This window comes from Lepidochelys kempii, chromosome 16 (assembly GCF_965140265.1).
Source record: "Lepidochelys kempii isolate rLepKem1 chromosome 16, rLepKem1.hap2, whole genome shotgun sequence".
Lineage (NCBI taxonomy): Eukaryota > Metazoa > Chordata > Testudines > Cheloniidae > Lepidochelys > Lepidochelys kempii.
This window is the reverse complement of record NC_133271.1, coordinates 20,716,664-20,729,289: the sequence shown is the minus strand read 5'-3', so window position 1 is coordinate 20,729,289 and position 12,626 is coordinate 20,716,664. Positions and strand designations below refer to the sequence as shown.

Sequence of the window (12,626 nt, the reverse complement as noted above, 5' to 3'; positions counted from 1 at the left end):
AGGCTCTATATTGCTGATGGTGAATGGAGAGTCTCCTTTAGCTTTAATGGCAGGGACCTGAGCTTTTGGAGCTGCAGGATCTGCTTTCTCTCCCATCTGCTGCCATGAAATTCTGGTTGATGATGATGTGCACCAGGGTCCACCATAAAGTCATTTATTGCAATGTACAATAGAGATACAAAGTTGGTCTTTGCACCACTCCCCTGCTTTTATCACCAGAAAGGTCCATTGTAACCACAGAGGCAAGTAAAGAGAACACCTTAAAACAGATTACAAATGGACCTGAATTAACCCCCACCCTCCCAGGATGTTGTTGCTTAAGCATTCAGCACAAAGAGGTGAGGGAGAAATAACTAACATCTGATCATTTCTATTGGTTTCTTGTTGCAGTGGTCATACGGGTTCTACCTGATTCACCTTCAGGGAAAGCAGGGCTTCCAGTTTTTCTGCAAGACGGAAGACATGAAGAGGAAGTGGATGGAGCAGTTTGAAATGGCAATGTGAGTGTTTTAAGCTTCCCTGCAAAAATCCTCTCTGGCTGCACACCATTGCCACTAATGAAACATGGCCTGGTCAACTCAGTTTCTAGTTCTCAGAGCCCAGGGCTCTGATCTACAACTCTCACTGACTTCCATAGGACTTCCATGCACAAAGAGTTTCTGGAAATGGGCCTGATGTGATAGCATCTAACCAAACAGTTCATGCAAAAAGCGCGTGCGGTGAAGATGTCTGTAGAAATTGCCACCTTGGGAGAAAACCTATGGCATCCAACTTTGAGCATGTATTTGACCAAATAACCAGAGTTAAGGGCTAAAATCTGCACAGATAGTCAGCACAAGGGTGTTGCATCCTACTTAAGCCCTATTTTGAGGACATAAGTTGTGCATAGGTTTCATATTGCCTTCTGCACAGTGGTGAATTCTAGTTAAAGACTGACATAGGCGGGAAAGACAGGATCATGTGTGAATATATCAATGAAAGTTTAACACACCATACACAACCCCTCCATCAGCTAGCCCCAAATTATTCTCTAATTCTTTCACTCTTGTGCGAGATCTTATACCATGCTCAGTGATTTCAAAACTTTGACTGAAATCCAGACAGTAGCTGCAACCAAAGACCGTAGAACTCAGAAAGTCTGACCAGGGCAGATTGATACAACTTTGGGGGTTTGTCTTTTGTTTTGTTTTTTTCCCCTCTTTGGAATTAGGTCCAACATTAAGCCAGAAAAAGCCAGTGCGAATCACCACAACTTCCAGATGTACACATTTGAAAAGACGACCAACTGCAAAGCGTGCAAGATGTTTTTAAGGTGAGCAATGCTCTTCTAGATGAAAACTTTTTTAAAAAACATGTCTATTTAAAAAAAAAAAAGGGTAATTGCTAATTCATTATTGCCCATGTCTTTTACCCAGTCGAGAAAAGACGTGTGAGTTGGAAAGGGCTAGGTATCTGAGATTCTCTGACTTACCGTTTGTCAGCTGCAGCCTTTCAGGCTATGGCGAATTTGAAATCAGCATTGCTGCTGCTGTTTTTCCATTATTTTTCAAGCGTATGATTGTAGGGCTCTAGCTGTGATAACAATACTGCAAATGGTGGCACAGAATCCCACACCATAGGCCCTTTCGCCCTGACCCGGGAGAACAAATTTGGGTGGGAACAGGCTGTGGTTTTATCGGTATTTCATGCACACACCTGCCCAGTGTTAACCTGACAGGTGTCCTACATTTGCCACTCCCCTCTCTGCCCCTAAGATGGAGCCATCTTTGTTCCGCATTTACTTTGGCCCACAAAAGGGGAGATTTTCAAAGGCACAGTGGGCAGTGAGGTGCCCAACACCTGTTGAAGGTCGATGGGAATCCCAGCCTAATACTCTTCCACAAACCATGCCCTCATGTCACCAACCGGGATGTTAGCTCTGCAGTATCACGGTCACACCACTCAGCCACTCCCTGTGTGGAACAGTTGGGCCCATGGGCGTCTTCCAGCTCTCCAGGCTTGTGGTTGTGTTTTAACACATTAATCCACACCAAGCCTGGCTGTATTCCCACGTTGGGGGCAGCCCACTGACCTGACACCCCACTGCTGTAGCATCGCAGGCAGGCTGATCCAGTACGGGAGCAACCAGGAGTTTTCTTGACTGTTTCCCCATCCCCAGATCTGGATTCTGCGTAGCCTTCCATCCTCTGGGGAACTCCATATTAAACACAGAGGGTCTACTATCTAACACAGGGATTTTCAACCTTTCTCTTTCTGAGCCCCCCCCCCACAACACGCTATAAAACTCTGTGGCCCACCTGTGCCACAACAACTAGTTTTCTGCATATAAAAGCCAGAGCCGGTGTTGGGGGGTGGGGGAAGCAGGGCAGTTGCCTGGGGCCCCACGCCACAGGGGCCACCGCGAAGCTAAGTTCGGCTTCAGCCTCAGGTGGCGGGGCTCAGGGCCCCGGACTTCGGCCCCTTGTGGTGGGGCTTCGGCTTTCTTCCCTGGGCCCCAGCGAGTCTAACGCTGGCCCTGCTTGGTGGCCCCCTGAAACCTGCTCACGGCCCCCCAGGGGGCCCCGGACCCCTGGTTGAGAACCACTGATCCAACAGACATTTCACGGGGACACAATAATGGGAAACTGTCATGTGTGAGCTCTTTGTAACTTAAAATTCATACTTCTGGCTAGATGTTTTCAACATCTAAAATGGGTTTGCCTTTTTTTATTCCCTCTTTTCCTTTCCTCTGCTCTCAGTTCACACCTAACTCTCAGACTTCCAGCTCACCTCTGCTGTATCGCATAAATGACCCTAATGATCAGGATGGCCTAGTAGCTAGAGGAGTTATAAGTCCATGCCCCTGCCCCATTGCTCTGGGAAAGCAGGTATAAGTATTTGGCCATTTGACAGGAAACAGAATCCTTTATGCATCATTGCAGAATTTCAGCAAGGAGCAAGAATTGCTGGCCTGAGGCTATAGATAAATCTTGCATGCAAGGACCACATGCTGAAGCTATAACCTGCCCAGGGGGACTGCTTATTGCCTGGCCTACCCAATTGCAAATGAAATTATCATTAGCTCAACAAATGTTGCATTAAGAAACTTCTTGTGCATATAGAATTGTCTGAATTATCACTGCTGGTCTGTATATGCTATTCTGAGAACCTCTCCATGGGCAATCTTATGGGATTGGTTGGAACATCAATAACATTTAATAGCTAAACCAATCAGCATTCAAATAAACACTGTATCCATGTGGGTTTTTGCCATACAGTCCTGCAAGCTCATGATCTGGTAACTAATGACAGGCTATCATTTAGTAATAGGTCTTTGCGCTTATACTGCATATTTCATAGGGGGAATTTGAAAGCACATCACAAGCAATTAGGTTTCAAAAACCACCTCTCCATCTCTGCCTCCTGAGGTTGGATAAATCCTATTATCCCCACTTCACAGATATGTAAACTGAGGCACAGGGAGGTTAAGTGATTTACCTAAAGTCAAGTGGCAGAGCTGGGAATAAATCCCAGGAGTCTGATAAATGGAGCACATTTCTTATGGAGTTTAACTACACCAAAGGTACATCCTCCCTTCAGTGTGATACCCATCACTGGCAGTATAACTTCCTGCCCAGTGTAGGTTTGTCTATATTAACACTGTAGGAGAGTCTGGTTCTTTTTAAACACAGATGATACACTCTCTTCCGGTTTGTTCGTGTGTTCCCACTGACTGATTTGATACCTTTTCTTAATCCTTCACTGCACAAAAACACCAGTACTTATTGCTGGGATTTGAGGCTCAATGAAAGTTTTTATTGAATGAATGGTTTCAGAGTAACAGCCGTGTTAGTCTGTATTCGCAAAAAGAAAAGGAGTACTTGTGGCACCTTAGAGACTAACCAATTTTTTTGAGCATAAGCTTTCGTGAGCTACAGCATACATCAGTATGCATCCGATGAAGTGAGCTGTAGCTCACAAAAGCTTATGCTCAAATAAATTGGTGTGTCTCTAAGGTGCCAAAAGTACTCCTTTTTTTTTTTTATTGAATGAATGTGACCTTCCCTGCTTGAAAATGGCTGAGATTTTAGCCCAACATTATGACCTCAGCTGTACAGCCTTCTGCAGATATACAGCAAGCTCAAGTGTTGACTTTTGGCTTTCATCAGGTGGTGTTTGGCCTTCCATAAGGGTGTAGCTTTCGTAGGTGAATAGCTTGCAGGGATGGTAAAGGGATATGGAGTCTACTCACTGCTAAGTGAAGCTCCAGATTAGAGGTGACTGCAGGTTACCATCTGATGAATCCGGGGCCCTGACATGAAATGAGCTGTTGGTTTCAATCCGCTTCCTAGGGGACACATTCCCACGTTGCAAAAGTCACGATTGTTGTTGGCACAGATACACCCACATGGGCCACCATCAGCAGAGAAACTGAGGAATGAATGAAGGAGAAGGCTGAGCTACCATCATCTCCCCAGATGCGGAGCCTACCAGCTCAGAGTAGAGGCACATTTCCTTCCTAGTGCTCTTATTCCGGCAGTTTGGATACACTGAAGGATTGCCCATCTGGCACCTTTCATATATGTTAGTCACTAGCAAAAAAAATAGTAAAAAGTTAACAGAATAAATTATCATGCAAGAAGTAAAACAAACAGGTAATTGGGGAGAAATATCAAGGAGGGGACTGTCATGAAGAAAAATCGTAAATTTCCAACTTCCCTTTTCACAGAGGAACTTTCTATCAGGGCTATCTTTGCATGAAATGTGGAGCAGGTGCTCATAAAGAATGCTTGGAAATTATTCCTCCCTGCAAGATCAGTAAGTCTTTTGACCTTCTAGCTGTTTTTAAAAGGGCTCGGCTTCTTATGAATGAACTGATAGATAAAAGTTGTTTTCCTTTTAGCATTAAATGTCATCCACTGTTTTATGTCCATTTCTGACTAGTTAAGAAATTTTTTAAAGAGCTTTCCATCCTCTTCCTAGTATGGTAACTTGCTGTGTGTAGCTCTTGTGTGTGTCTGTGTACGTATATGTATATGTATACGTGTATATGTATATATGAATGTGTATATGTGTATTCTGACTATTTCAAGTAGTCCCCCATAGTAAATATACATATATTTCAGGGGACTACTCAAAATACAGTAAAGGACCATAAAGCCAGCGAGCAAGTTGGAAAAATACGTAATAATCCCGACCATGCATCGGGTGGGATCTTGCAACCAACTGACTGATTCGCTGAAGCTAATGTTAGAAGAGACTTACTGTAGTAGGACATGAAGTACAGGATATATAGATCCGATTCAGGAGCAATCTTGAGATTCCTACCCGAACAGATGTTGACTGGGAAGCCGCAGAGTTGGGCTGCTGGTTGTGGGAGGCAAAGGGGTAACTGAAGGTAATTTACTGCACTGTTTAATACCCCTTCTGGACTAAGTCTTGTCAAACCAGTCTCCTTGAGAAGAGGAAGTATTCTTCCCCCCAGGTGAAGGTGAAAGTGTTGCTGCTTAGATAGCAACAAGGATAGGAAAAAGGACAACAATGAAGGATAATTTCATCAGACCCCCTAAGTGGGTAGGGGGAAGGAGGTGAGAGACAGAATGTGTGTGTGTAATGGAGACAAACAAATAGGCTGTCAGTAGATGGCTCCATGGGGTACTATCTTTACATCTGCCACTGCTCTGATGTGGTGGTTGGTGGGGATGCAGTTCTTCGTCTAATTTCTAACGGGCATTTGGGCAGTATAACCACACAATGCTCTTTCTCTCTCACCCCCCAAGCCCCCACCACACACGCAGCCGGGCACAAATCCGTAGGGCACGGCTCAGGATGCGTTTGTTACCAAAGAGTTGTTTGCAGGCCTGAGGTGCGTTGGTGGAGCTGGGTGCGATTTGGGGCCTGATCCACATCCCAGTGAGGTGGATGGAAAGGTTCCTACTGACTTCAGTGGGTGTTGGAGCAAGTCTGTAGTGCCTCACTTTTGGTCCCTTCTCTCAAGATGATGAGGTATGCTATGGAGTAGAGGGAAGTGCAAAACAGAGGGTTGTTTCCCCCTAAATTTAACCAATTATTTTAACATTTATTTTCAGGCTCTCCAGCGGACCAGGTACGTTTGTTTCATTCCCTCCTAACTCCCTGTCAGGTAGGGGCTGTGGGGGCATCTGTGTTTCACTAGTCCAGATTGAATTACAGCTGTGAGCTTTCAACTAGCGCTGGAGGGAGCATGGGCCTTGGGGAGGGCCCCCAGCCTCCACTGCAAATGTTACTTCGGGTAATATCCATGTTGCATCATCCTAAGAACCTGATCCTACAAGGAGCTGATCATCCCCAACTTCCTTTCACTTCAGTGGGATTTTGGGGATCTGAGCACCTCACAGAATAAGTGCTGGTAACAGATGTCCTTTATTTTAGACCAGAATTGGCCTGTTCCACATGGGTCTGGCCTGTCATTTGTGGTGATCACTGTCCGATGTGCTGACTCTCAATGCTGTAATGACTCTGCATTCGGAACTATCATAGATGGAGAACTTGGGCAGCAGGATAAATTTTCACCCCAGTATTTCCCCTGCTAAATTGTGAAGGTTCCTCATACAGAGAATGGAAAATTTCCTGTCCCTAAAGTGAAGAATTATGGGTAGATATAGCATGATATGCCCCTTGCCTTAGGAAAAAATTGAATCCAGTAGTAACTGCACAGGGAGCTTTGTGGTAATCAGAGCAAGAGCAGAGGTTACTATGATACTTCAGGGTGTCTTATTTTATCTTTAAATACATTCAGTTGCTATATGTTTTATTGACCATAAACTGTTTTCTGTCTTTGCAGGACTCATTAAATACAGGACCTGGTAAGGGCGGTGTTGGTGTTTTGTCAATGGGTAAAGTAAGGGAGGCAGCACTGGTTCAAAGTGGTTGATGAAGGCAAATTTTGAAAGGGGCTGTCATATAGTGTTTGCACCTAAAGCCTGGTCTACACTTAAGTTATACTGGTACAACTATGTTGGTTGGGGGGGTGATTTTTTGCCAACATAGTTATGCCACTAAAACCCTACACTTATACTAGCATGAAGGTGCCTTATACCAGTTTAAGCACTCTTATACCAGTATAACTACATCCACACTAAGGGTGGGGCGTGGTGTTTGTTTTTTGTTTTTTGCTGCTTTAACAGTACCAGTATAGGGCTGGTCTACACTGAAAAGTTACATCGGCAGAGCTACATCTCTCGGGGTGTGAAAAATCCACATCCCTGAGAGATGTAATTAAGCTGACCTACCTCCATTGTAGACAGCACTAGGTCGTTGGGAAGAATTCTTCCGTCATCATAGCTACCGCTTCTCAGGGAGTTGGATTGACTAGAGTGATGGGAGAACCCCGCCCGTTGCTGTAGTAAGTGTCTACACTGAAGCATAGTTGTAGCACTTTAAGGGTGGGCGTAGCCATATTTAAAGCAGCAAAAGTTTCTTATATAGACAAACCTTAAGAAGCCAGGAGACTGGGGTAACCCTCATTCTGCTCACAGGCATGTGCCCTCACAGTTATGGTGGAGATAGAGGAGGATGGTCCAATGGTTTGAGCACTAGCTTAGGACTTGTGAGACCCAGGCTCAAGTCACTGCTCTACCACAGACTTGCTGTGTGGCCTTGGGCCAGTCACTTAGCTGCCTCTCAGTTCCCATGTGTATCATGGGGACAACAGCACTGCCCAGTCTCCCAGGGATTGTGAAGATAAATACATGAAAGACTGGGAGGTGCTCAGATTCTCTGGCAGTGAGGGCTATATACGTGTGGTTGTATTGAGGTTGTGATAACTCACTCTGTAGCTCCTGATGTTATCTTCTGTCAGTATCATTATTCACTCTGGTCCCTGTTACATTTTCCCTTGTTCAAGATTAATGCAGATCAGGGCCCTGAGATAGTCCTGAATGCCCCAGCTTGCAAGAAAAGACACACCTCCCTTTTGTGCCTCTTTCGCTTAAAGGAAAGCATGTCCAAGGGGAAAAGTCCTCTTAATCCAAGCTGGCGACATGAACATTTTGAGCACGAGCATGTTGCTCCCATTAGCTGGGGCGAGGGGGAGGTAAAAGCAGTTGAAAAAAAAGGGTGCTAAGATAAATATTGTCAGTTGAGTGCGGCAGGGGAGGAATATTTAACATATGATCATTCACAGCACAGATGGCTACTGGCTGAGAATGTCAGTCCCAAATCCCATCAAAATTCACTGGGAGTTGGGTGCCTAAATCCTTGTCCCCTCAGAAATCCCAGTCTGTGTCACTCAGCCTGTGATGATTCGCGAGTGGCTTGTTGCTGCCCAACTAAAGCCTGACTGAGACTACAAGGTTCCAAGACAGGTGCCATCTTTTGCTCCGAGTTTGGAGCTGGAGTTCAGTTTGGCCCATCGTTATCTGCCCCCAATGTTTTACTTGCCAGACTCTCTCATGTTAACCCTTTAGCTTGAGCAAATCGAGGCGCCATGCCATGTGCATGAATGAGCTACACCAGTAAATCCTGACCGCTAATGTTCTCTGGGTTAGTAGCTCACAGGATGGTGTTGTCGTAACAATGGTCTTGTCGTCTTCCCTCCTCTTTCTAGGTCCTAAAATGGTGGCAGTTCAGAATTACCATGGCAACCCAGCTCACCCAGGAAAGCCAGTGTTAACGTTTCAGACTGGGGACATAATAGAACTGCTAAGAGGGGACCCGGACTCACAGTGGTGGGAAGTGAGTGAAGCTGTTCTTTGGAAATGTTCAGAAGTCCTTATGCAGAGGCTACTGGCTAGTTGTAAAGTTCTTACTTATTTATTTCCCCCGTTGCACTTTTATTCACTGGAGTTTGCAAGCCATCATCCAAATAAATTCTCTGAGGCATATTTTCAGCTTGTGGCAGGCAGATATAACATATGCAGTTCTCCGAAACTGGAGCAAAGAATCAAATTTCTTTGGCACAGTGCTGACGTTAATCTTTATTTACAGGGGAGGTTAATACAGACAAAGAAGTCTGGTTATTTTCCCAGTTCATCGGTGAAGCCCTGTCCTGTGGACGCTAGGGTAAGTGCATAAAAACAGACCTGAGCCTAACACCTCCAAGCTTGGTTTGGGGGTTTGGCTTGTGGCCCATCTCCTAAAGCAAGACAACTTAAATCATGGGCTGTACACCGGCATCCAGCTGGAGTATCTCTGCTTATTGGAGTCACTCTGGATGTCACTGGTGTAAGCCACAATTGGGAACTGTCTTCCTTGCTGTCGGGATTTTGTTTGAGATGGGTGAATATTTATGCTCAAAATGGGAAAGTTCATCACATGGTGCTGGCTTGGACAGATGCCTTTCTCCAGAGTGTAACTTCACACGCTGCTTTGTCTGGGACCTCCAGCTAGGCCTAGAAGAGACTATAGCAGTGTGAGTTTTGCCTGCAGGCCTGGCTCAGTCATGGAGGACTGAAGAATGTGTTGGGGGAGATTTCTGAAGGAGGCTCAAGGTCAGCCAGGAACACTAGATGGAGTCTGCAAATTATTTCACTTAAAGGGACACAGCCATGGCTATTTATCAGGCTAAAAGAATTACCTTAGGTGGTGCTTTGTACCTTAATAGTGGCCCTGTCTTGAAGATCTCTAATGTGTTGTGTGGTTGTGTTAATGTGTAACCAAATGAAGTCCTATCTATTAATTTAATTGTCCATTTTCTCCCAATTAACCGAAACTGAGCCAGTGAATGTGAACCATTTGCTAGCAGTTATGAAAGGACTGGAGGAATGTAGATCATTAGCATGTACCCAATAAGAGGAGCCTTGTATTCTTCAGTCCAGCCCTAAACCCTAAATTTGACCCATACTGGGTTTAGGGGCTTGATCTTTCCATTAACTCCTGTGAACTTTGGGCCCTTAGAGTAAATGAGTCTCCTGAGTAAGTGAATTCTCTACTCACGCTGCACAGCCATTGCAGACGTCCCATGCTTATTGTGTGCTGTCCTTAGTGTAACACGCACTTCACTTCTCCCTTAGCACACTCTTCCCTCACTCCTATTGCAATTACCCGGTTCCTTGCCCTTGCACCTTTAACTTCTGCATTCTGTTAAACTGCATTTTAACAAGTGCTTTAGCACAGAGATGTGTGACAGCCAGAAGTCAGTGCCTAATTTTCCAACCTGGGCTTTCTTTCCAAATCTGCTGTCTTCATTCACAAACCCCACCGCCCAACTCAGCCATGCTCATTGTCTGCACCTGTTCTGGCACATTTTAGGGGAGTATGCCCAAGCCCCATATAACATATTACTTTAGTACTAACATATCTTTAGTACTGTAGTAAATGCATTCTTCCTATTCAGGCTTTTAGTCTGCTTGGGTGATGTGCTTGGCCACGGTATGACCCAGATGCCAACTTCCTGGCCTGCTGGCTTGTGGGGCTATTTGTATAATCTTTAGACCACAAGCCGTGCTGCCATGGGGCCAGTGTTGGTCGGGGATAACTTCTGGTGCATCTGCCCCCCACTGCCTTACATTTGTGCTTGGACTAAGAAAAAGATTGTCCCAAAACATTAACAGAAATAAAAACGGGTTGGGGGCTGTGAAGGGAAAGATGTTTTCAGCCAGCGGGCAATGCAGCATGGTCCAGTGGATAGGGCACTGCCGTACTCTGGGAGTCTAGAAGATCTGGGTTCTCTTCTTAGCATCACCCCTAGCTTGTTGCATGACCTTGAGCAAGCTTGCTTACCTCTGTGGGCCCTGATTTTTCCATCTGCAGCTTAGGGATAATGCTGACCCAGCACTGTCAGGTGCTTTGAAATTGCACTTGAGAGAAGCTAAGTGGTGGTTGGTTGTTGACAAGTTTTAAAAGCTTTTAATTACTTTTAGGCTATGTCTGCACTTACGGGGGCATGTATTGCATGCCCCCCTAGCATGGGTATAAATAGCAGTGTGGGCAGCAAGCCCCTGCTTAGTTGAGTGGAGCAAAGACACACCAAAACCTTAGGGTAGGTACCCTGCACCAGGGCTTTGTAGTGGAGCCCGGAGCAGCTCCGGAGCAGTGGAGCTGCAGGTTTTTGCCTGGAGCTGGAATGGAGCCAGAGCACAGCTCCAAAGTCCTGCCCTGCATGGTCTCTACCTGCCCAAGCAGCGCAGTGTCTCCCTGCTGGAACCTGTCTCGTATAACACCCCAGTGAACCCAGCCTGCTTTTCACTGCAGCGTGTCACCTCACGTAGACCGCAAACGGGTCAGATAAATCAAAATACCCAATACACTTGGCACAGCTGGTTTGCGTGTGTGTGCCAACGAGAGAATCAGTTGATTATAACCCTCTTCCTCTGACGTTGAGGCCAATAACACATAAAATGCTTGGCACATAAAAACGCTCCTGTATGGAGGAGCGTCTCCGAGACGATCTATAACCTAATCAGGATCTGCGCCCCACAGTAATAAGCAGTGTTCTCTTTGCTCTAGGCTCCCATCAGCCGGCCTCCTTCGAGAGAAATAGACTACACAGCATACCCTTGGTGAGTCAGTCATTAAATGAGACGTTCTGATAGAAATGCTTTACTACAGACATAAAGATGGATTGGTGTTACCCTTTAATTCCATTACTTTGTCACAAATCCGCTATGGGATAAATTATGAATGCACTTTGGAAGCTCCCCTCATTCTCCCTCCTGTCCCCCCGTCCACTGACTATGCCATTCTAGCCCTATTTGCCTGAAAGTCTCAGGGCTCCTGTACATCGTCAGTTGGTGCATTAGCATTTCCATTCCGAAGACTTGAGTTTGAATGCCGACTTCAGAGGCTGATCCAACACCAGTTGAAATCAATGGGACTCCTTTTACATGGACTGCAGTGGGCTTTGGATCAGAGCACAGATGGGAAATGCATTTGTTGATCTCTTGCTACTTTGCCTGCTGAGGATTTGGCTGGGCTGGCAGGTCCCTGCTCAGGAGAAGGATGTTGGAAGTTAGTGTAGGGCATTGGCAGATCTTTGCAGGAGAAGCTTGCTCTTCACTTGCCCTTCCCTCTTGTTCTGTCCATTGGTATCCGTTCTTTACTTTCATGAGTCCAACAACCCCAAGAAGTTTTTCATTGAAATCTGTGCACCTTGGGACTCATTCCCAATCAAGGTGGCTCTCTAGGAACAGTATAAAAGCAAAAGACTTCAAAGACGGGAAGGGGCTGCCCTCTGCACCATTAAATCTTTTCTCTTAACTTGCAAAGCAGTTACTTGCCATTTAAGTATCTCTGGTCACTTTTTTGCCTACTTATAAAGGGTTTGATCAGACCCCCTTTCTCTCTTAATCACCCTTCCCTCTCCTGACCTTTAAAAATGGATTTTTTTGTTAAAACTTATTTTCAAATATTAATATAAAAAAACCCATAAATTAAAATTACCTGCATGCCTGGATAACCTGGCAAATCAAGGAAGTCCCCCATGAGTACTCATGCTGTGAGCTTCACACCCATCCAAGATGGTATCTTTTGTCCGACTTGACCGCAGTCAATGTCCTTACTGCTGTCCAGCTAACAGAGGAGATTGTCAAAGGAGAGTTCAGTGCCCAACTCCCATTGAAAGGTGGGTACCAAACCGGCCTTTGTAGCTTTGAAAATCTCCCCCAGGGAGGCTCTGACCTAGAAGATGGCTAGCTCTAGCTCCCGGAAACAGGAGTTTGACATGAACT

At 45.5% G+C, this 12,626-nt stretch overlaps 1 protein-coding gene across 8 annotated transcripts in view; it reads left to right on the top strand.

The window, feature by feature from the left end:
- VAV2 (vav guanine nucleotide exchange factor 2) overlaps window positions 1-12,626 on the top strand; it is a 326,398-nt gene that overhangs the window by 303,619 nt on the left and 10,153 nt on the right. For all 8 annotated transcript variants that reach the window (XM_073313966.1, XM_073313965.1, XM_073313964.1 and 5 more), the window contains 8 exons: window positions 391-500; window positions 1,211-1,312; window positions 4,709-4,797; window positions 6,069-6,085; window positions 6,803-6,824; window positions 8,567-8,694; window positions 8,947-9,021; window positions 11,407-11,459. In XM_073313966.1, the coding sequence (XP_073170067.1) occupies window positions 391-500; window positions 1,211-1,312; window positions 4,709-4,797; window positions 6,069-6,085; window positions 6,803-6,824; window positions 8,567-8,694; window positions 8,947-9,021; window positions 11,407-11,459 (596 nt within the window). The remainder of the gene's footprint in view (window positions 1-390; window positions 501-1,210; window positions 1,313-4,708; window positions 4,798-6,068; window positions 6,086-6,802; window positions 6,825-8,566; window positions 8,695-8,946; window positions 9,022-11,406; window positions 11,460-12,626) is intronic.